Source organism: Engystomops pustulosus, chromosome 5 (genome assembly GCF_040894005.1).
Source record: "Engystomops pustulosus chromosome 5, aEngPut4.maternal, whole genome shotgun sequence".
NCBI classification, from domain to species: domain Eukaryota; kingdom Metazoa; phylum Chordata; class Amphibia; order Anura; family Leptodactylidae; genus Engystomops; species Engystomops pustulosus.
The window spans coordinates 17,198,330-17,221,213 of NC_092415.1; the positions used below are offsets into that span (position 1 = coordinate 17,198,330).

Sequence of the window (22,884 nt, forward strand, 5' to 3'; positions counted from 1 at the left end):
CTCCTGGGTAGAGGGGGGTGGGCGTGGATTACATCCTTCTATGTGTATTTGGCTGACTTGCCATTGGTTTTAATTCTGCTAATTGAGTAGAGTCAAGAAAATCTTTGAATGAGTTTTTTTCCTTCTTCTTCTTCACATCCCAAGAAGTCCCCACCTCCTTCTCCTTTGGTCCCTCCGCCCCTATTAAAGACAGGATCACCACCAGCATTTGCATTGGTTTAAAGACCCCCTTAACTTGAAGGAGAAGGAGAGAGAAAGAGAGAGAGAGGAGAGAAGGGGGAAACGTCAAAAAGCTCGTCTGGAAAAAATTAGCAGGAGACATTTACTTATAGAGGACTCCAGAGTAGAGTGCAAGCTCACACTCATGGTACAGCACATCTGGACTGCCCTCATCTATGTGCCAGCCTCACCCTCCACTGCCCTGGGCAATGACAAGGCTCCTCAGACCTGCATTTTCTACTAAATCTAGATAGAATTTTTTATTTTTTGTTAATTCAATTTGGAAGCAACTATTTTTTTACATGATTTTTTACCACTTATTTGCTTAAAGTGGTTATTACTGCCTCAACATTGCTGACCAAAGCTGATCTCCTAAGATTACCTCAGTATTGGAAACTGAAGACCACACATCAGACTGCAGCCCCCAGGATCCTGGCATTGGCAAGGTAAACTGCTGCAAAAACTTTTCTGAAGTTGTTCTAAAGATGCTCATATAGAGGGGGAGAGGCTGCTTGTAGGGATAATGGGGTGCAATGTGATGGGCTGTCAGGGCATGCTGAGATTTGTAGTACTGACTTGTATACCTGATGATGGTGTTACAAGTCAGGGGAGCTCTGCATTGGGTTCCTGGGGGGCATGCTGAGATTTGTAGTGCAGTCCGGTGTAGAACAGGATGTGTATGGTGATGACATTACAAGCCAGGGATGCTCTGTACAGGGTTGTCAGGGCATGCTGAGATTTGTAGTGCTGGACTCGTATACTTGATGATGGTGATACCAGCCAGGGATGCTACGTACAGGGCTGTCAGGGCATGCTGAGATTTGTAGTGCTGGACTCGTATACTTGATGATGGTGATACCAGCCAGGGATGCTATGTACAGGGCTGTCAGGGCATGCTGAGATTTGTAGTCCGTTGGGATAGGATATGTATGGTAGTTATGTTACCAGTCTGAGCATGCTCTGTCAGGGCATGATGAGATTTGTAGTGCAGTACTGTCAAGAATAGGATGTGAATGGTGATAGTTGTTCTGCACAGAGTTGTCAGGGCATGCTGAGATCTGTAGTGCAGTAACATGAAGTATAGTAGATGTATGGGGAAGGTGGCACATGTTTTGGGATTCAGTGTATAGGGTTGTCGGGGCATGCTGAGATCTGTAGTGCAGTAACATGAAGTATAGTAGATGTATGGGGAAGGTGACACAAGTTTTGGGATTCAGTGTATAGGGTTGTCGGGGCATGCTGAGATCTGTAGTGCAGTAACATGAAGTATAGTAGATGTATGGGGATGCAGTGCATAGAGTTGTCAGGACATGCTGTGATTTGTAGTGCAGCATGAAGGGTAGGATGAACATGGTGATGCTTGAGTTACAATGTATCCAGTGTATTAGTAAATATAAACCTTCTGTATAGGAAATGATACATTGGATGGGGGGATGGTGCATATACTGTACATACACGGTGATAGAATCCATCCATTCATTGTACTCCATGTCTTCCGTTATAACTGGGAAGTTGAAGAAGAAGAGGAGGAGGAGGAGGAGGAGGCTGAGGGAGCCACTTATTGCCTGCAGGAATACTGGAGTACGTGCCAGGGTCTTGTCTAAGTATGGGGGGGGGGGGGGGGGTGTCAAGTCCAACCTAGGCAGTGACAAAAGGGTTTAGGATGATGTGACCCAGACACCTTGATTCTACTGAATTGCAAATGCAGGGTGGGCTTTTGTGGTTGGGGGTATATGTATTGGCAGCAGAGTCTTCACACCTCAGCAGCTCAGCATTTCAATGAAATAAGTGAGGGATGTGGATCTGAGATTAGGGATATACATTGTATCAAGACTTCTCCAGGATCTGGATGTAAGAATCACATGATGTGAATTACCTGCAAGGATACATTGTATGGCATATACATGAACCACTAGACACACTGCTAGTTGTATCGCATGTAAAATGTATGAGTTACTAGATACATGTAAGATATAGTATAACAAGCATGTACTGTATGGGTTGTAGGATGCATCCCTTGTATATATGGCATGACACATCTGTATGCTAGGCTGTAGGATCTGTGCATTGAATCTTAGTATGTAATGTATTATGCATGTATGAATACAGAATACACATATGAGTTATTAGATACATTGTCCCAAAGATGCACTGTATGAATGGCTGGATGTATGGATTCCATATGGGGCTGCATTCTAGTACGTATTATCTGTAGACTACATCTCAGTATAGTCTGTATCATGCATGTATGAGCTATTCAATAGACAGTATAATCCAGGAATACATTATATCAGCCATGCATGAATACGCACCAGAACTCCCCTTTATTGCGACACAATAAAGTTTGCACATGTATTTATGTGCAGTCTATGTCAGAGGACTGCTTAGCAAATGTGGGCCAATGTAGCTATCATGTACGATCTGCAGGATGTATCTTAGTATACATGGTATATACAGTACACATGCATGACCTGTTGGATGCATTCTAGTATACAGTGCGTGTATACATTATAACCAGTGTCGGACTGGCCCAACAGAGAATCGGAGGATCCTCCGGTGGGCCCACCCTCTAACCTAATACAGGACTACAGAGATATAGCAAGACATATCCTTATTTGGAGACTACTGGGGTTCATTTCCTTGGGGATGATGAAGGGTAGTCCCAGTGGTGGAACCCTGGTCTGACACTGATTGTAACATGTATGAACAATTAAGTACATCCTCCATTTGTCAGGACACATACAGCATCAGGATCCTGCAGATGTTGCAGCAGTTCCTGATCATGTTTTCTAGTCTCACATAACACATGGCCTAAAACTTTGGACCCCTCCCCTCTTTGGCGGAGATACCCTGCATCCCGCATGTTAGGATTCTGCAGATGTTTGCTCCAGTTCTTTGTCAGGGTCTGTAGTTTTGTTCTGAGACGTGGCAGATGTAATACCCACTTATATCAGGACTATTTCATGTTGACCAGGGAGAGGTTACTGGCAGATACTCAGCTTCTTAGATAGCTACAGTGTATTAGCAAACCACATGGATGATCCCTCCCTGCTTGGGCTCAGAACCAGAACTGTGCTGGAAGGATGTTGTGAGTTACTGATCAGAGCAGCAAATGGACTGAGGAGCAATACAACTGGATGTCCCTGAGTGTCACCTAGCACTGTCTATGGGTCATCTGCTTCTATGGACTGTCTATAGGGGTCTGGTTCTGTGTACTATGTATATGGGTCTGGTAATATGGACTGTCTATGACTGCATGTGGTTGTATGGACTGTCTATAAATGCCTGGTGCTGTGGACTGTCTATAAGGGTATGGGATTTATACATAAGTCTATAAGGGCCTGGTTCTGTGTACTATCTATAGGTCATCTGCTACTATGGACTGTCTATACAGACCTAGTTCTGTGTACCATCTATCTGGGTCTGGTCATATGGACTGTCTATGACAGCATGTGTTTCTATGGACTGTCTATAAGTGCCTGGTTCTGTGGACCGTCTATAAGGGTATGGGTTTATAGCTTGTCTATAAGCGCCTGGTTCTGTGGACCATCTATAAGGGTATGGGTTTATAGCTTGTCTTTAAGCGGCTGGTTCTGTGGACCGTCTATAAGGGTATGGGTTTATAGCTTGTCTATAAGCGGCTGGTTCTGTGGACCGTCTATCAGGGTATGGGTTTATAGCTTGTCTATAAGCGGCTGGTTCTGTGGACCATCTATAAGAGTATGGGTTTATAGCTCGTCTATATATGCGGCTGGTTCTGTGGACCGTCTATAAGAGTATGGGTTTATAGCTTGTCTATAAGTGGCTGGTTCTGTGGACCGTCTATAAGGGTATGGGTTTATAGCTTGTCTATAAGCGGCTGGTTCTGTGGACCATCTATAAGGGTATGGGTTTATAGCTTGTCTATAAGCGGCTGGTTCTGTGGACCATCTATAAGGGTATGGGTTTATAGCTTGCCTATAAGCGCCTGGTTCTGTGGACCATCTATAAGGATATGGGTTTATAGCTTGTCTATAAGCGGCTGGTTCTGTGGACCGTCTATCAGGGCATGTGGTTCTGTGGAGTCAGCAGTGTGCTCCTTGCTGTTTGCTCAGCTCGGCAGTGACTTGGACCATCTCATCATGAAATCCTCTGTACACAGAGCTCAGTGTATGAGACTTGGCTCAGCTCCGGCATTGCAAGTAATGAAGTTGCCTCTTGTACTCCATGGTCCGTGAGAGCCATGTGGGGGATACCTTTGACGTCAGGGGGGGTGTAGGCTTCCCAAAGTGACGCGATGACCTCCCTTGCTGGGATTGGCTGGATGTTAGAGGCCGGGGTTCCCTGTCCTTTATAAGGCTGTAGCTGGAGGGAGAGATAATAGAGGGGCATGGAGAGTCTTACTATAGTGGTGACAGCTCAGAGATTGGGGCCCTTCATCCTGGGGCCGGGGGAGAGCACAGGGGGGGGGGGGGCTCTTATCTGGCCACACAGTTTCCATTAGCCACTTGGAGGACATTTTCCTATGATTGGAAGGCGTCAGGATCACCTCTTCTCTTATCTGTCACTTGGCCAAGAATAGAATTGTCCGACTTATTCCATCTATAGTCTACAGGCAAGAAGAAGCGACAAAACATCCACAGACCATAGTGCACGAGCCGAATGTAGAATATCTGTGCGTCTCCTTTCTACTTATCTTTCCATCTGTTCTACTCTACTATCCATCTCCTTTATCTATAATTCCATCTATATATCTAGAAAATTAAGCATCAACAGCTCTCCCAAAAATTATGGAAATAAATCAATTGGATTTATTCTGGTTTACAACATTACCGCTTGCTATCCTGAAGCCTTTGTAAAGCAAATATGTTTATCTATCTCATATCTATCTATCTATCTATCTATCTATCTATCTATCTATCTATCTATCTATCTCATATCTATCTATCTATCTATCTATCTCCTATCTATCTATCTATCTATCTATCTCATATCTATCTATCTATCTATCTATCTATCTATCTCCTATCTATCTCATATCTATCTATCTCATATCTACCTATCTATCTTCTATCTATCTATCTATCTATCTATCTATCTATCTATCTATTTATCTATCTATCTATCTATCTATCTATCTATCTCCTATCTATCTATCTATCTATCTCATATCTATCTATCTATCTATCTTCTATCTATCTATCTATCTATTTATCTATCTATCTATCTATCTATCTATCTATCTATTTATCTATCTCCTATCTATCTATCTATCTCCTATCTATCTATCTATCTATCTATCTCCTATCTATCTATCTATCTATCTCATATCTATCTATCTATCTCCTATCTATCTATCTATCTATCTATCTATCTCCTATCTATCTATCTATCTATCTATCTATCTATCTATCTATCTCATATCTATCTATCTATCTATCTATCTATCATGTATCTATCATCTATCTATCATCTATCTATCTATCTATCTATCTATCTATCTATCTATCTATCTATCTATCTATCTATCTATCATCTCTCTGTCTATCTATCTATCATCTATCTCCTATCTATCTATCTATCTATCTATCTATCTATCTATCTATCCATCTATCTCATATCTATCTATCTCATATCTATCTATCTCTCTCCTATCTATCTATCTCCTATCTATCTATCTATCTATCTATCTATCTATCTATCTATCTATCTCATATCTATCTATCTCATATCTATCTATCTCATATCTATCTATCTATCTCCTATCTATCTATCTATCTATCTATCTATCTCATATCTATCTATCTCATATCTATCTATCTATCTATCTATCTATCTATCTATCTATCTATCTCCTATCTATCTATCTATCTATCTATCTCATATCTATCTATCTATCTCCTATCTATCTATCTATCTATCTATCTATCTATCTCCTATCTATCTATCTATCTATCTATCTATCTATCTATCTATCTATCTATCTATCTCATATCTATCTATCTATCTATCTATCATGTATCTATCATCTATCTATCATCTATCTATCTATCTATCTATCTATCTATCTATCTATCTATCTATCATCTCTCTGTCTATCTATCTATCATCTATCTCCTATCTATCTATCTATCTATCTATCTATCTATCTATCTATCTATCCATCTATCTCATATCTATCTATCTCATATCTATCTATCTCTCTCCTATCTATCTATCTCCTATCTATCTATCTATCTATCTATCTCATATCTATCTATCTCATATCTATCTATCTCATATCTATCTATCTATCTATCTATCTCCTATCTATCTATCTATCTATCTATCTATCTATCTATCTATCTATCTATCTATCTATCTATCTATCTCATATCTATCTATCTCATATCTATCTATCTCATATCTATCTATCTATCTATCTATCTCCTATCTATCTATCTATCTATCTATCTATCTATCTATCTATCTATCTATCTATCTATCTCCTATCTATCTCATATCTATCTATCTCATATCTACCTATCTATCTTCTATCTATCTATCTATCTATCTATCTATCTCCTATCTATCTATCTATCTATCTATCTATCTATCTATCTATCTATCTATCCATCTATCCATCTATCTCATATCTATCTATCTTATATCTATCTATCTCTCTGTGCTAGCTCTATACACCGGAGGACAGACGATATCTGTCAGTGAAAGTACAATTGTTTTAGTGCCCCAGCAATATGATGTGCTCAGAGCTGAGGCTTTGCTACAATGTTACTCCTATATCTTGATGTAGTAAGATTGAAGTGTTAATAACTTCCACTTCTGATAACTTCCTAGTGAGATTGTGGGAAATTAGTGCATCTGTTGCCAAACCACAAGATCCTGCTAACTCCCCCAGTGGCCACTTAGGGAATCCCAATATGAGGGTGGTCTCCTTGCATCCAGGGGGAGTATATGGTAGCTTATTATTTTTATTTTGCTTTTATTAATTCCTTTTTTTAATTATTTTGGAAAAGGAAATATTCTACATTTTTCAGCAATGGGAAACTTATTAAACAGCCCACAATGACATTTTCGATCATTTTCCCATGGACATATTACATCCACACTATTGGACATTTTTATAACCCACAAAGACAGGAGAATATGTGAAATTATACCATAAATCTAGGAATACAGGTGTAGCCGGGTTAAGTTTGATAATAATGCGGTGATGGGTCTTCTACTTTTTTTGGGTTATCCCCATAAACTATCTCAAGATGTGTTGACAGGTTTATACGCCGGCCATAACCATAATGAGAAATGTGGTAGAGCAGATGATGAGTGCCACAGCATATGGCCGACACCTCTTGACTGTCACGTCCTCCTCATCACCTCTTTGACCTGGGAAAGACTTTTAACTCGTCAAAGGGGATCATGTTACACAAGCAATTGAAGACAAAGCCTTGGTAGGATCAACGGCCAACTGGAGTGGTCTCCAAATATCATCATATTATGTTAGGGCTTTCAATATCTTACTTAGCATAGATGGCCATCACATGGTTCCTGATCAAAGTGCCCTAAGTTGACCATTTATATCAGTGGTGGCGAACCTATGGCACTGGCGCCAGAGATGGCACTCAGAGGCCTCTCTGTGGGCACACAGGCTGTCTCCCAGGCACAGAGTTTGCCAGACATGGCACCTCCCTGCAGTCTCAGGTAGTCCAGGTAGTGCCCTGCTTTTGTAAAGTGACCCATCCTGTGCTCCTTGGTCCTGTCCGAAGAGTGAAAAGGTGTGGACAGGGTCGGATTGGAGCTCAAAGATTCTGGTAGCAATAAGTTTGTTACTGCCTAAATTGCCATGTTGGCACTTTGGGAAAAGCTTGTGGTTTTTGAGTCTCACTTTGGGCACTCAATCTCTAAAAGGTTTGCCATCACTGATTTATATCCAAGCGAAGAAAGCCAATGAGTGTTACGAGTGATCATCCAGTGAGGATTAATTTTTCAGATGTGGCCATACACATTGTAGTCTATGGTGGTCCTGTATGGACATACATGTGCTGATCTTCACATAACCTTTCTAGGAATTACCTTGTTCATACATCAAACATGGACTTCTTCCAGTTGATAATGGTCCATCATGAGTTGAGATCTTAGTTTAATAGTTTATTTTCACCCATGATCACCATCACACCATCTATAAGCTTGAACTTTATCAAAACTGATGAAGGTTGAGGTACTTGCCCATTGTAATGATAATTGGGATCGCCATGCCATCCCATCACTTCCATCCTAGTTCATTGCTCAACTAACTCTCGATAAGCTCATGCATGATCACATTTTGGCCAAATCATTCATCCATATCTTGTCACATTGGGGCAGATTTACTTACCCGGTCCATTCGCGATCCAGCGGCGCGTTCTCCGACGCTGATTCGGGTTCTGCCGGGATTCACTAGGGTAGTGCGCCCTATGTCCATCAGGTGTTGCTGCTGCGCTGAAGTCCGTCGGAGTTCACTGGAGTTCACCGTCTGTTGCTGGGTGCAGGTAAGTGCGTGTCGAGCGACACTTTTTTTTTTTTATTTCACGTTTTTTTCTGAATCCGTCGGGTTCTCCAACGGCCATGCCCCCGATTTCCGTTGCGCGCATGCCGGAGCCGATGCGCCACAATCCGATCATGTGCACCAAAAACCTGGGCCAATTCGGAGCAAAACGGTATTATTCGGGAAACGGAAAAACCTTATTCGGCCCCTTAGTAAATGACCCCCATTGACTTGCACCATAAAGATGTTATGAGCCAAGAAATATTATATTAATCAAACTCAAAGAACCCTAGATGTCACCTAAACCTCACCAGATCGCATAGATGATGAAAGGATGGTGGCCATTACTACAACCACTGAGTACCGAAAAAGATACGTACACAGTATTTACTTCTATTTCTTTCTCGTCTTTATCGGGCAGCCCCGTTTCTCTTCCAGACCTTTCAATTTCAATCTTAATTCCATAATTCCTGGCCTCTATAACATTTGGCAGGCAAAAGATCTTTGGGACCATTGCAGACATGATATAATTTTCCACAGTGAGATTGTACATGTATCCAACCACACGGGCTCTGGTGGGTAATCAAGTTAGTTCTACATTCTTTATATAAATCCATCCCTTCCTATTCATTTTATGTGCTGACGCTCTACAAGGATTATCGCTTAACCTCTTTCACTCGAGACAGTACAGTATTGTTTCAATCCAAGCGAAATAAAACTTTTTAGCTCTCTGTGTACACATGTATCCGGATAAAGGTCTAAAGGTGGCTACAGTCGTCTAAAGTTGATCAAAATGGACAAATTCAACCGTAACAATTGCTTGATGAAATTGGAAGACTATCTTTGTGGGCAAACTAAGAACAGACCATTATCTTTGCTATGAACATTTGCCGGACAGTCTCTAGTCCTGGTACAGTTGACCATTAAACAATACTCGAAAGAAGGAACCCAGAAGGGTCAACCATCCATTTCCACCTTACATTATTGAACAGGTAGAGCCAGTTTGAATGGTGGTATCAGCTTATGGCTCCATCATCCAGTATATCAATGATTGGTCACCCTTCAACCTACTACTGCCTAATGTGTATGGCCATCTTAAGTTACAACTAATGACATTTCCAAGTGGTAGATAAAAGTAGGTGCTCCATGGAAAGGGTCCATATAGCTTGGGTCTAGCTCTAGCAAACCCAGATATATACCTTCAGTCTCAGACAAGAAGGGCACCCAGGCATTTGTTGACCATTTGAGTCCATTGATGATTGGTGTGATCTTTTGATTGGTTAATTCTTCTTTGATTGCCCATTTAGTAGAAAGATGTAATGATGAAATACACAAGAGACAACATATGTTTTGGGTATTTATAGCACACACCAGACAATTCGGATGGAAGGGTCTCCACAGCTTCCGCTGACCAAATCTTGATATTTTACTTTGTTCCTTCTTCTTTCACTGCTCATTGGGGCACATTTACTTACCTGGTCCTGTCGTGATCCAGCGGTGCGTTGTCCGACCTCGGTTCGGAGCTGCCGCGATTCACTAAGATTGTGTGTCTGAGTTCCTGCATGTGTCACCCGAGTTCACCTTCTTCTTCCCGGTGCTTGTAAGTGCGTGTCTTGAGACACAATTATAAATGTTAAATCCCACGCGTTGTCCGAATCCGTCGGGTTGTCCAACGTCCCGCCCCCCGATCTTTGTGTCGCGTGCAAGCCGGTGCCGATGCGCCAAAATCCGATCGCGTGCGCCAAAATCCCAGGGAATTCGGCGCAAAACGGAAATCATCGGGAAACCCGATGAAAATGCATCCAACGGACCCTTAGTAAATGAGCCACATTGAGTGGGACACGATGCTCCATGTACATTTTTCAGACACAACATACCTAGAACTTGTATCAGAAGGGCATTAGACCCAAACATTCTATGCTTGATAGAGTTTATTAGTTCCTTCTTCTTTAAGTAGAAGGACAGGGACAATTTAAGTAGCATCCAATAACATCTTCAAGTTCTATCTCTATGAAGGTCCTTAGAGTAGATGTAGCCTTATCGCAGTATGAACAAGAGTTTCAAACATCAACCTTTACGAAGATCACGACTCATCATTGTATCTGACCATTGGCATCCCAAGGAATAGACATGTAGCGTTGATAGATATCATGAGTAGTCCCAAAGCCAGTGCATTTTATAAATGTTGCTTCTAGAAATGGTTCATTACAATCAGAATATTTTTTCAATGACAGGCTGAGTTTATTTAATATACAGGGAGGTTAATTGCTGTGGTGAGAACTACACATTTTACGAGCACGTTCTTTGCAATGTTGGTGGCAACATCAATTCATTGGTGTTTTTCCATAATCATCCTGCTGGTGACTGGTCGTTAGTAAAGTCATGATGAGGTAATGGTCTGGGGCCTGTCAACTTTTTCTTTGCTTTAGGTAAATATTACACCTCAATTACAGTTCCCCTAGGGGTTCTCACCAGCTCTTATAGGTTCTGCAATAGCAAATTATCTAATGATACATGTTACAAGGAACATTTGCTCATCAGAAGCCTGGGAAAGACTGACGATAGTGGAGAAGTTGTGGTGGCCAAGGAGTTGTCTGATGATTAACACCTTGATAGGTGATAAGTGTCTTCTCTGTAGGGGTCCAACTGGAACTTCAGTGAGGCTTGGTGGCCTTTGTTTGTTATCTGAAAGGAGTGCAATCACACGTTCCAAGTCTATGGTACTGATTGAGGTAGCTTTAATTCTATACTTGGCTATCTCCACCAAATTTGTAGACTTTCTCGGAGCCCTCAATCACCTATCTAGGGAATAAGGGTCAATCTTGGAGAAAAAAATGTTCCGTAAAAGATTTGATTAACATAATATGGGTAATTTCTTCCAAAACAACGTGGTCAATGGACCATGCCTTTCTTTGCTCAGAAGAGCTGCAGTACCACACAAAACCTCTGACCACCTGTAGCACTTTTTTGGAAGAAGGAACCACATCGTCCTAATAATACACATCACCAGTTTATTCTCTTTTGCTCTATTTTCACACAAATGTGGTCTTACTAGAGACTGTGTTTCATACCATAACAAGCCCCAGCCCCTGTTAATTACATTATATTAGCATGCGGCACACAGTGGCTTTGATGAATGACCCTGCCCGGCGCTAATGTTTACTATAACCCTACCTTTGATATACACTCAACCACTTTCCATAACAGGGGCTGGTCTTGTTGCTGCTCCGTTCTTTTTCCCAGGAATACAGTTTGTCCTGAAAGGCTATTTTGTCATATTCTATGAAAGTACAAGCCCTTTTTTGTGAAAAAAACATGTGCTACTTGAGGTAAATTCATCACATTCCAGTAACACAGTGAAGCCTTTAAATATCCTCGCTTTCGGGGAGAGAACAAGTCAGATGTGTACGGTTTCTTCTTCTCAAACCTTCGGAAGACTTCTGTAGCGTACTGTACTGAGCAGCTGTAACATACCGCTACACAAGCAGTCCACCGAGAGTCAAAAACTCATGTCTGTGAAATGTCCTACATGCCACCCTTGACCAAAAAGGTCATTGGTACCTTCAAGAGTCTTTGGAGGCTTCATAAATGTCTTCGATAGGCATAATAATGCATGACGTAGACAACTCTTTGCTTACCTCCATCTGTCAGAGCTGGAGACATCACGTCTATCAAGTTTTTTAGGATCTGCCTGAATCTGCAGATTTTTGGAGGTTCAGATAACCATCTTATGTGAATGGGGCCTGGCTAATGATTCCTCCTTCTCCTGGCAGATATCAGGTGAATTAAGGATCTGGCAAATTGTAATTCAGTTCCCTGGACCCATTTCTTCTGACCCATGTACTTTCGGCTGGGCTGACTGTGCATGAGGAGTAAGGAGAGGTAGTTGATGGATGAACGAGCCTTTAGATATAAGATATATATATTAGTGCTTTGATGTTGACACCCAGTTATGGACACACATATAAAGGTAATGGTTGGGACTTTAGGTAGACACATCCAACATACTTAAGAAACTAAAATAATAAAATATGAGGTTAAGTGATTCTTAGGGACGTTTGCAATTGCAAATATTGTAAATTCCACTCGGAAGAGTTAAAATTTCCATCATGATCTATGTAGGAAAATGTAATGCAGGACAAAGTTTAATTCATTCTTCTATTACGAGCCACGTGACTAGTTATTAAATATGCAATGACGTTGGCCTCTTCCTGTGTTCAAACGACTTCAACATGTGCTTCGAGCTAGAAGAAGACGTCTAAAGTCAAGGCTAATCCTGCGATGGACAATGTAACCTTCGAGTCAGCCTGCGTCTAAGTAATGTTTGGGCTGGTTCGAGCTGTACAGGAAAGGCAGAATTTGCCGTTGCATGATGTCACAGGGTGGTGTTCCAAAATCCAGCAGAAGCCAAGAGATGATGTGAGGGGAGAGAAATCAGAGCATGCTCAGCTGGCTGATAAAATACAAAGGGAAGAATGGCCAGAGGCGGCTTATCATACGGTTCCCAGGACCTCAATCGCTTTACCCATGAATAAAAACAAGCTGCCACCTAAGCTTCTAATCTGGGTTGTCCCAGGGATCTTGAGACTGGTGGAAACAATTACCTATAAGATCTGTGCCGTTAGGTCAGCGACTTCTACATAGAGGCTACACCCAATTTTAACAACTATAATGAATTTTTGTTGAAAGCTAAAACATGCTTGTAGAGGAAGGTCAGATGGACATGTATCATAATAGGTCACGTATAATACTAGAACCTTCTCATGGGGCTGAGGAACCTTTCCTTGATTCTTTATAGCTACAAACACATTAGATGGACATTCGATGGTCATTTTGTCCTACCTCACCGCGAAGCTCAAAAATATAGTCTCACGTGTTGAATGTTTTTGGTCTTTATTTAATGTAAGGCCTCTTGTAACATTGAAAGAGCAGAACTTTGTGACGATCCCAGAAACAGAATCTACAAAGGAAGTTTAGTTAAAGTAAAGGTAGACATGGCCATACTTCATCAATAAAACCTTTATTGGTTTGATGGGTTTATCTAGGATGATGTACTCACTCAAGGTGGCCACGAACCTTCCACAGATGTTGGTCTAGGTGACAGCTTTCTCTATAGACCCTCTCAAGCAAGTGCTACACATGTGTTCTCAATAGGGTGACAGGAGTTAAGGTGTCCACATTCTATCAACAACTGTTGACCAAACAATTCTTTTTGTTCCTCTAAACAAATCTATGGTCAACTTGGTCAAGCATGCATACATGTTCCTAATGAGTAATGGGGAGAAAACCAATTAATAACATCTCTAGGGTTACCTCTAGCGTGGAGACATAATCAATCATGTTTAAATTGATCTAGTTCTAGCTAACCGAGATATATACCTTCAGTCTCAGACAAGAAGGCCACCCAGGCATTTGTTGACCGAGTCACCCTAGCCATTGTCTAACACCTCTAGGGTTATCTCTAGCATGGAGACAAAATCGATCATGTTTAAATTAAACGTTTCCTTCCTTCCACCGTGACATACTTACAAGTCAGTTGCCCAAAAATTGGTGGCTTTGGCTGACCTTTCCCTTACTTGCATGGGCATCTTAACTGACCACCTGTTGTAGTCCATCTATGGGGTCTGCTTGATGACGTTCTACATCCTTATAACTAAAAATAATTGAATGTAATATTCCAGACGTGTAAATTAATAATCTATATCTTTTTGTCTTTCCAGATGCATTGTGAACGATTTATATGTATCCTAAGAATACTTGGAACTACCCTCTTCGGAGTGTCCCTCTTACTAGGAATTACAGCTGCTTATATTGTAGGGTATCAGTTTATCCAAACGGACAACTACTACTTTTCTTTTGGACTATATGGTGCCATATTAGCACTACATCTCCTCATCCAAAGCCTCTTTGCTTACCTAGAGCACCGGAAGATGAAGAGATCTCTTGAAACCCCTATCAAACTGAATAAATCAGTTGCCCTATGTATTGCTGCATATCAAGAGGACCCTGACTACTTACGAAAATGTTTACTGTCTGTGAAACGGTTGACCTATCCCGGAATGAAGGTCATCATGGTTATCGATGGTAACAACGACGATGACCTCTACATGATGGATATATTTAGCGAAATTATGGGGAACGATCTAAGTGCCACTTATATCTGGAAAAATAACTTCCACGAAAAAGGTCCGGGGGAAACAGAAGAATCGCACAAAGAGAGTATACAACAAGTCACACAGCTGGTTCTCAGCAACCGATACGTGTGTATCATGCAAAAATGGGGAGGCAAACGTGAAGTGATGTACACGGCCTTCAAAGCTCTGGGGCGAAGCGTGGATTATGTGCAGGTAGGTAATAAGATGTTGCAGGTTTGCCAACACAAACATGTCCTAAATAAAGGACCCTTTGTAGATTCTGTGTAGAGTGTTACAGGATATGCCGGCCTCTCCTCGACACAGTGCACCATTCAGACTATTTAAAACACAGCGTGCACCATGAGATTTGGTTCCCCCCTCCCTGTATAAAGAGGTCGAACAAACTGTAAAGTGAAAGGAAAGTGGATAACGTCATCCTGAGATCTGACTGGGTGCCACCTCTAACCATAGTCCTCCCTCCCCTCACCCTCCCCTTCATGGGTTTCCTAGAAAGTCATGACACTCCGAGCAGAAGCAAAACAGTACACATTGACTCGCTTGTAATCAGAAGAAGCAAAGCCCAATATTCACATGTAGTAAGAGGTTAAAAAAATACTTACATTGGGGCACTTGCTTTTTAATATCCGGGTGGTAAGTAGGCCATTGGGCTAGTAAAAAAAATGACCTAAACTCGTTCTGTATGAGTTCAGTCAAAATACACCTGGCTGTAGCATTACGTAAAGGTGGGAAATACATCATGGAGTAGAAGTGGTCTTCTAAGACTACCCCCTTATATGTTCCGAAAAAATAACTAGTAATACATCCAATAAAACATAATTAAAAAATAGGTTTTGCTATGACCGTAAGATAATCCCAACTATTTCACTTTGGTTTTGTGTGAGAAAGCCAACAATTAGTAGAGAATAATGATATAGGTGGCTTGGGCAGTAGTCTAGGGTCCAAGTCTTCTAGGGGACCCATGGCCAACCAAACCACCCACCAAATTTTATACTGAGAAGGACCTTCAACCATGAAATCCACAGACATCTGATTATGCTCTCAATGTACATGTACACAAGAGTCATTTAGGACTTTTGAAGGTCCGCTAAAGGTTCTGAAACCACAGATTGAAAGCAGCAGAAGGGACATATCATCCATTCCCCAAGAAGCTGATTCTAGTGCCAGAAGTAGGAAGTGATTCCCGACTTGTAGGAGGGATAATATTCATACTGCCCAGGGCCCATGGAAGTCATAATCCGCCCCTCCTAAAAAATTGTAAACATTTTGATAAATTATAATTGAAAAAATGTAACATTATGAATCCATCAATAACGAATAAAAAAGTTAAAAGTTCCTGTTAACCTTATGATGCAAGGAATCGCCCATAGGCTATGCAGTAGTAGCAGTTGAACCCAGGCCTGTTGTAACGCCTAAGGAGTCCCTATGACCCCTCTGGATCATAAAAAGATACCTAGACCCCAAATTTTTTTTAATGTAAATCCCATAGCTTCAATGATGTATTAAGCGGAGAGTACTAAGAAAAATAAAATCTCATTTCAAAGTTGTCAAGATTTTGGTAATTTTTGAAAAAAAACATGCATCAAAAAGCTCAAAACAGACTCATATCTGAGCCTACTGATTGGTGGTTCTGCACAATTGCGCCCCCTAGTAGGGAAACAGTAAGATGCTCTATGGTGATAGAAAAAAAATCAAAAAAGCTTTTAGACTTTTTCACAATTCCTTATTATTCAGTATTTTTTTTTAACATTTCAGCTCACTACTTCAATCCTAACATTTTTTCAACCACAAATCCCTCGCGCTAGTTATAGAAAATACACCAAAATATTTTCCCACATTTGCAACAAAGCTGTCCTTATAGTTCACTGAAAAAAAAAAACTGCACTAAGATGAAACACTTGGAGGGAATGTTCTCCGACGCTACATATGGCCTACACTCCTCTCTTTTAACTCCATAACACCTGAAGTTTGGCAGCATCATGTAATGTAAACTAAGGTCATGCTGCTTCCACCCCCAAGACCCCAGATTGTGGAGCGTCTGCTGCCACAATGAGTACACAATACGGTAGATTTGCCGGTGAACCTCAAGGTTTTTTTGTTGCTCGAGAAAGTCTTAAGTCTTGAATCCCTCGGCATGTATCACCTTCCAAAGCCTTTCGACTGTCTCTAAACTATGAGTCAGGCGGGTCCTCATATCCCCTAGGATCCTGTTGTATAGGGAGGGTCTCCTTGCACCGGCACACAGAGTACATCTGGTGAAAGTTTTTTTCTCAGTGTTTGACGTTAAATATGGGAGTTTTCTAATCCCAAAACAGTCTAGAGGCATTTTTCCAGGAAAACTAAGTTCTCAATGTAAGGCAGGTTTTATTCGATTACTCCTCTTATTTTCTGCCTCAGCAGCTGATCGTTTCATGAATAGTCGAGTGGGAGGATCCCTTTTCAGCATTAAAAAAAAAAATTCATTTAAAGTTATAGGATAAGCCCAGGGGGATGCTGGGAGTAAACTGTCTGGAAATATTTATTTCTAGCCATAGATATATTTCTGGGAGGATCGGAAGAATGTTCTGATAAATTATAACACATTGGGGGAGATTTATCAGAAGTGTCCGAGAGCAGAACTGTTCTAGTTGCCCATGGAAACCAATCAGAGCTCAGCTTTCATTTTCACAGATGTTTATAAAACTATAGCTGAGTTCGGATTGGTTTCCGTAGGCAAATGGAACAGTTTTACTTAAGATACTTCTAATAAATCTCCCCCATTAAGTAGTTTTGCGATTTTTTGCAAAAATTCTACCGTTTTATATAAGCTTCTATACAGACAAGTGGGTTTCAATGGGTTACAGATTATGATCTATTCATGTCTAGTCGCTAAATGCCAACATTGGGCGCAACTTCTATGGCACCACTAAAGATCGCAATCTAGAAATTCAATGAAAGTCAATCGGATTGCGTTGCGATTTCCGTGCTGTGTTGACTTGCGTTGACTCCAATTTGGTATAGATCTCTGTGTGTGTCATAGCCAACGCTGCATCACCGGTCTTATCCCGTGTAATATATATATATATATCCATATACTCCCTTTAGACTAGCAAAACTATTGGATAGAAAGAGAGGCCTTACAGCCCAGTATCAGACTACGGTTTACTTGTTTGTAGTCAGAAAACATGGTGACGCATAGGTCAGTTTAGACCTAAGTTCTAATTATCACACCTTATATAAGCTGAAGGGTAGACCTATCATGGTTGACTTCGTGAGACCTACTGGGCGCTAATGGAGTGTAAAGTGTTTAGGTCTCCACCAACCATGATTCATTGTAATCCAACCATGTACCATTACTAATATGAAGTTAGGAGGCCTTTAGTCCACCCTTTAAATTTAACAAATTGAGTAGTTTTGTATTTTTTTTTAACTTTTAGGCCAATATCTTTGCTGCTTCTGGCCCGGCCTGACTGTATTTACTTATTTATTACGCTCAATATTCTGTTCATTTCAGCCAAGAGTCGAGCAGCTGCAAATATTCTATTTGCTGAGCAGTGAGACAGCAATAAAATGATACAATAAGAGCCTGTTGCTGAAAGCGGGGTCATCCCATCAGCAAAATGAGACATAGAGACCCATGTAAAAGTTTGTTTTTGTCTTCATCTTCCACAGCAACATAAAGACGTTCCCACAATACGCAGCAGCACCTGCGGCGTCCAAGTGTCTGTGTCATGTACGGAGCTGGCCTGCAGTTGTGCCTTGATTAGTCTTAAGTCTTCCAAAGCTCGATGCTTAAATGAGAATAAAAAATTGACGAAAAGCCCACATGTGAACACAAAATAAAAAACAAACGTGTATCCTGTAAAAAAAACAGTTAACAAATAAAGTACACAATGAAATTATGAACAAAAAACTAAATTAAAAAACAAATGACATCAATGTTTCCGATTCTGTATTTGGAGGTTTTGCCTATTTTCGGAATTTTTTTTTTAATATTTACCTTTCTTTTTAAATTAGGTATGCGATTCTGATACAGTCCTTGACCCAGCTTCATCTGTTGAGATGGTAAAAGTTTTGGAAGAAGACCACATGGTGGGAGGAGTTGGCGGAGATGTGCAGGTAAATGAATATTGTATGATTATTTTTAAGGATTAGGGTGGATTAGGGTGCACATTTTAAAATATTAATTTTTTGATGAGTGTTGATAGGAGGCTCATAGCTGCAATTGACCCCATGCAGAAGACATGATGATATCATTGTGCCTCCTGCATCCTAGTAAGATCCTCCATCTCACAGGCCAAAGTGGTGGGACAGGGAGCTATAGAAGACCACATCCTTCAACACTATATAATATGGATCCAAATGGGCATCCCCTTTCTTAACAACTCGTCAATCTGGGTCTCATTTTAACAAATTTTTTTCCGATGAACCAGTGAGAACTGGGCATATCCCACCACTACTTACTTGGTAGCCAGCTTTTTGGAATGGCCAAACCTAGATAGGGTGAGATATGTTTCCAGTTATTGGTTATCAGTGGAGGTTCCAACAATTCACGTTGCCTTGGTCCGGGTATTTACATACATTGTTGAGGCAGGAAGCCAGCCACCAAGAAGTAGCATGTCCTTTTAGTCATCCAGCTATGCCCTTGTACTGTAACTGTGTGTTTCAAATTAAAGTTTATACTCACTAAAACTTTGGTGGCAAGTTGAGTTCATGAAGAGCAGTTCTAACTACCACCTTGGTTCAATAGACATATACGAGGGCGGTTCAATAAGTACCTGTGTTAGAAATGAATACACCATTTTTTCCAAAAGTTTTTTTTTTATTTTTCAACATAGTCCCCTTTTAGAAAGATACACTTCTCCCAACATACTTATTGTACTTATTGAACCGCCCTCGTAAAGGCACATAATAGTCAGGAAGCAACAAATTTTTCACTGGTGCCTATGTGCACTTGGCCTCTGGTTTAAAGAAATTAAGGACAACCCATGACATTTTCGGGAATCTTAAATAATATTATAGATTGAATAAATTTTTGTGTCCTTCCTTACCAAAAAACCCACCATGCAGCTGTCTCTTGCCCATGGAGATGTCTGACTGCAAACCGGTCAGCCTGTGTAGCCTGTCATTTCCAGCAGTTCCTTGCTTGTTTTGGCTAGCACTATCCCTTTGAAAGGAAAAATACTCCTTGTAGTCACTTGGATGACATGGGGTTTGCTGAAATTCTAATTTATGATTATCCCAAGGACTGGCAGGAAGTGCGGCCCTGCTAGACAAGCGGTTGTGCTTTTACAATTACAATAAAATATGACCAATGGAGGAGAAACACTTAGATGTTCCCTTTGATGTTCTGCTCACTGGTCTATTGTTCCTCTCCCTCACACATATAATTTAGTCTGATGTCGTTTTTTTCAACCAGAGTCATTATTTCTATATTAACTCCCATCCATGTATTTAGATAGAATACTGATGTATTATGCCTTTGTGTATTTTTAGATTTGTATTAGTGTCTTTTGTTAAGTATACCCTGTGTCTATGTCAAAATCATAGTTTTATACTCATGGGTACAAGTCAATAGAATGTATCCAAAACTCTAAAATTAATATCAAAAGGGTCTTCCAAAAGTAAAAACGTGGGTGATTTTTTTTCCAAAAATTTGATTCTCCATCTTTTTTTAACAAGATGAGTCAATGTAAATTGTATTTCCTTAAATTAATTCTTTTTCTTATTTTCTTCTATGCAGATTTTGAATAAATACGACTCCTGGATCTCCTTTCTAAGTAGTGTGAGATACTGGATGGCCTTCAACATCGAGAGAGCCTGTCAGTCCTACTTTGGTTGTGTCCAGTGTATTAGTGGACCTCTTGGGATGTACAGAAACTCCTTGCTACATGAATTCTTAGAAGATTGGTACAATCAAGAATTTTTGGGTTCCCAATGTAGCTTCGGAGACGACAGGCATCTTACCAACCGAGTTTTGAGTCTTGGCTATGCAACCAAATACACAGCACGATCCAAATGCCTTACCGAAACCCCTATCGAATATCTAAGGTGGCTTAACCAGCAGACCCGTTGGAGCAAGTCCTACTTCCGTGAATGGTTATACAACGCTATGTGGTTCCACAAACACCATCTATGGATGACCTATGAAGCTGTGATCACCGGATTCTTCCCATTTTTCTTAATTGCCACTGTAATCCAGTTATTCTACCGAGGACGCATCTGGAACATCCTCCTTTTTCTGTTGACTGTACAATTTGTTGGCCTCATCAAGTCTTCGTTTGCCAGTGCTCTCCGAGGGAATATTGTTATGGTTTTCATGTCGCTTTACTCAGTGCTTTATATGTCCAGTTTACTACCTGCCAAGATGTTCGCTATCGCAACCATCAACAAAGCAGGTTGGGGCACATCGGGAAGAAAAACTATTGTTGTCAATTTTATAGGATTAATTCCTATAACCGTGTGGTTTACAATCCTTCTAGGTGGTGTCATATACACCATATGGAGGGAAACAAAAAAGCCATTTGCAGAATCGGAACAGACTGTTCTAATAATCGGTGCAATATTATACGCGTGCTACTGGGTGATGTTATTGACTTTGTACGTGGCTTTGATCACGAAATGTGGCAGGCGGAAGAAGGAACAGCAATACGACATGGTACTTGATGTATGATGACACTCAATTGCCTATAAAGTATGCAAAACTTTACAAAAAATTTTATCGAAAGCCTTAAGAGACTTCTTTTATATTTCTCTAGGAGTATTACCGACATGGATCCATGTCTTTAAGGGAATTGCAATACTGCTGCTGGGACTTGAACAAACACTAATTGTGGCTCATTTTCACTTATCCAAAGCCAAATAAATGAACACTTTTGAGAAAATGAGACACAACTTTGAACCAGGTCTCTCCTCATTTCGAGGCAGGGCTACTTTTATGCACTTTTTAAATTGTGCATATGCCTGACAGTGTTATGTTCTATATACCTCACTGGTCATGCTTATGTCTGGGTGGTCAAGGTGGAGTTCGAAGGATGTCTAGGCCTCATACACTATAGGATCTTTTCTAATTTTTTTCCTCTGGAAAAAATCCTACCTAGTAAGTGGGCCAATCGGCTCTAGCAATACACTTCAACTTTATTTATAAACTTTTTTTAATTATTATTTTAGTGATGGCTCATCGGTCATCAATTATAAATGCCATCGGGCTTAATAAAAGCGCGTTGGTTGTGCTGTATTTTTATATTATTGTATTGATTATGTTTTTTTATTTGTATGCCAACGTTAAAAGTTTTTACATATTTTATATTTTACATATCTGATAAATCATTTGGTTCTCTATTCTTTTTGAAATTTTTTGTTTGTCTGTTTGTTTTGTTTGTTTTTTACTGGCCAAAATGTGAAACTTTATAATAGTTCATATTGTTCCCCATGAAAAGAATAAAATAATTATTTGTAAATTTATGTCTGATTGTATTTGTGATGTTACTCGGGTGTGCAGATTTTATCACTTCTTGTTTTGTCTGTCACTTCTTTAGGGAAATTAATTTTTAGGGAAATTTTATGGGATATTTATAAAAACTGCAGTTTTTAAATGAACCAGAAAATCTAAAATCAGATAATGAATATGACAGGTCTTTGGTCATACTCTTCACACAAAGCTCTGCCCTAGATAGGGGGAATTTTCGGCATCAAATGTTACAAAAACACTACACCTATACCTGTGATTAGAGATGAGCAGACTCGGAGTTTCAGTTTGGATCAGGTTGGACATATTGTCGGACTAGTGGCCAAATAGCCAATCCGGCAAATTGAAGTTCCTTGCTTCTAGCCATGGCTATGCGTAGGTTTAGTGTGGTTTATCGTATATTTTATGACATTTTGGTGATTCTGGTGGAAAACATGGAATTGAAATCACAAATAGAGATGAGCAGAACCATAGTTTCAGTTTGGATACATATGTTCGGCTACCAATGTGGCAATATGTCTGGGTCACGTGGGCCGAACAGGAAATGAAACTATGGGTCCACTCAT

At 40.4% G+C, this 22,884-nt stretch overlaps 1 protein-coding gene across 1 annotated transcript; it reads left to right on the plus strand.

Annotated features, from left to right (window-relative positions):
• Positions 1-233: 233 nt before the first annotated feature.
• HAS2 (hyaluronan synthase 2) lies at positions 234-22,314 on the plus strand. The gene is made up of 4 exons (XM_072151243.1): positions 234-665; positions 14,440-15,066; positions 18,868-18,969; positions 20,594-22,314. The coding sequence occupies exons 2-4, from the start codon at positions 14,440-14,442 to the stop codon at positions 21,521-21,523; spliced, it is 1,659 nt and encodes a 552-aa protein (XP_072007344.1). The 5' UTR covers positions 234-665; the 3' UTR covers positions 21,524-22,314.
• Positions 22,315-22,884: the final 570 nt, after the last annotated feature.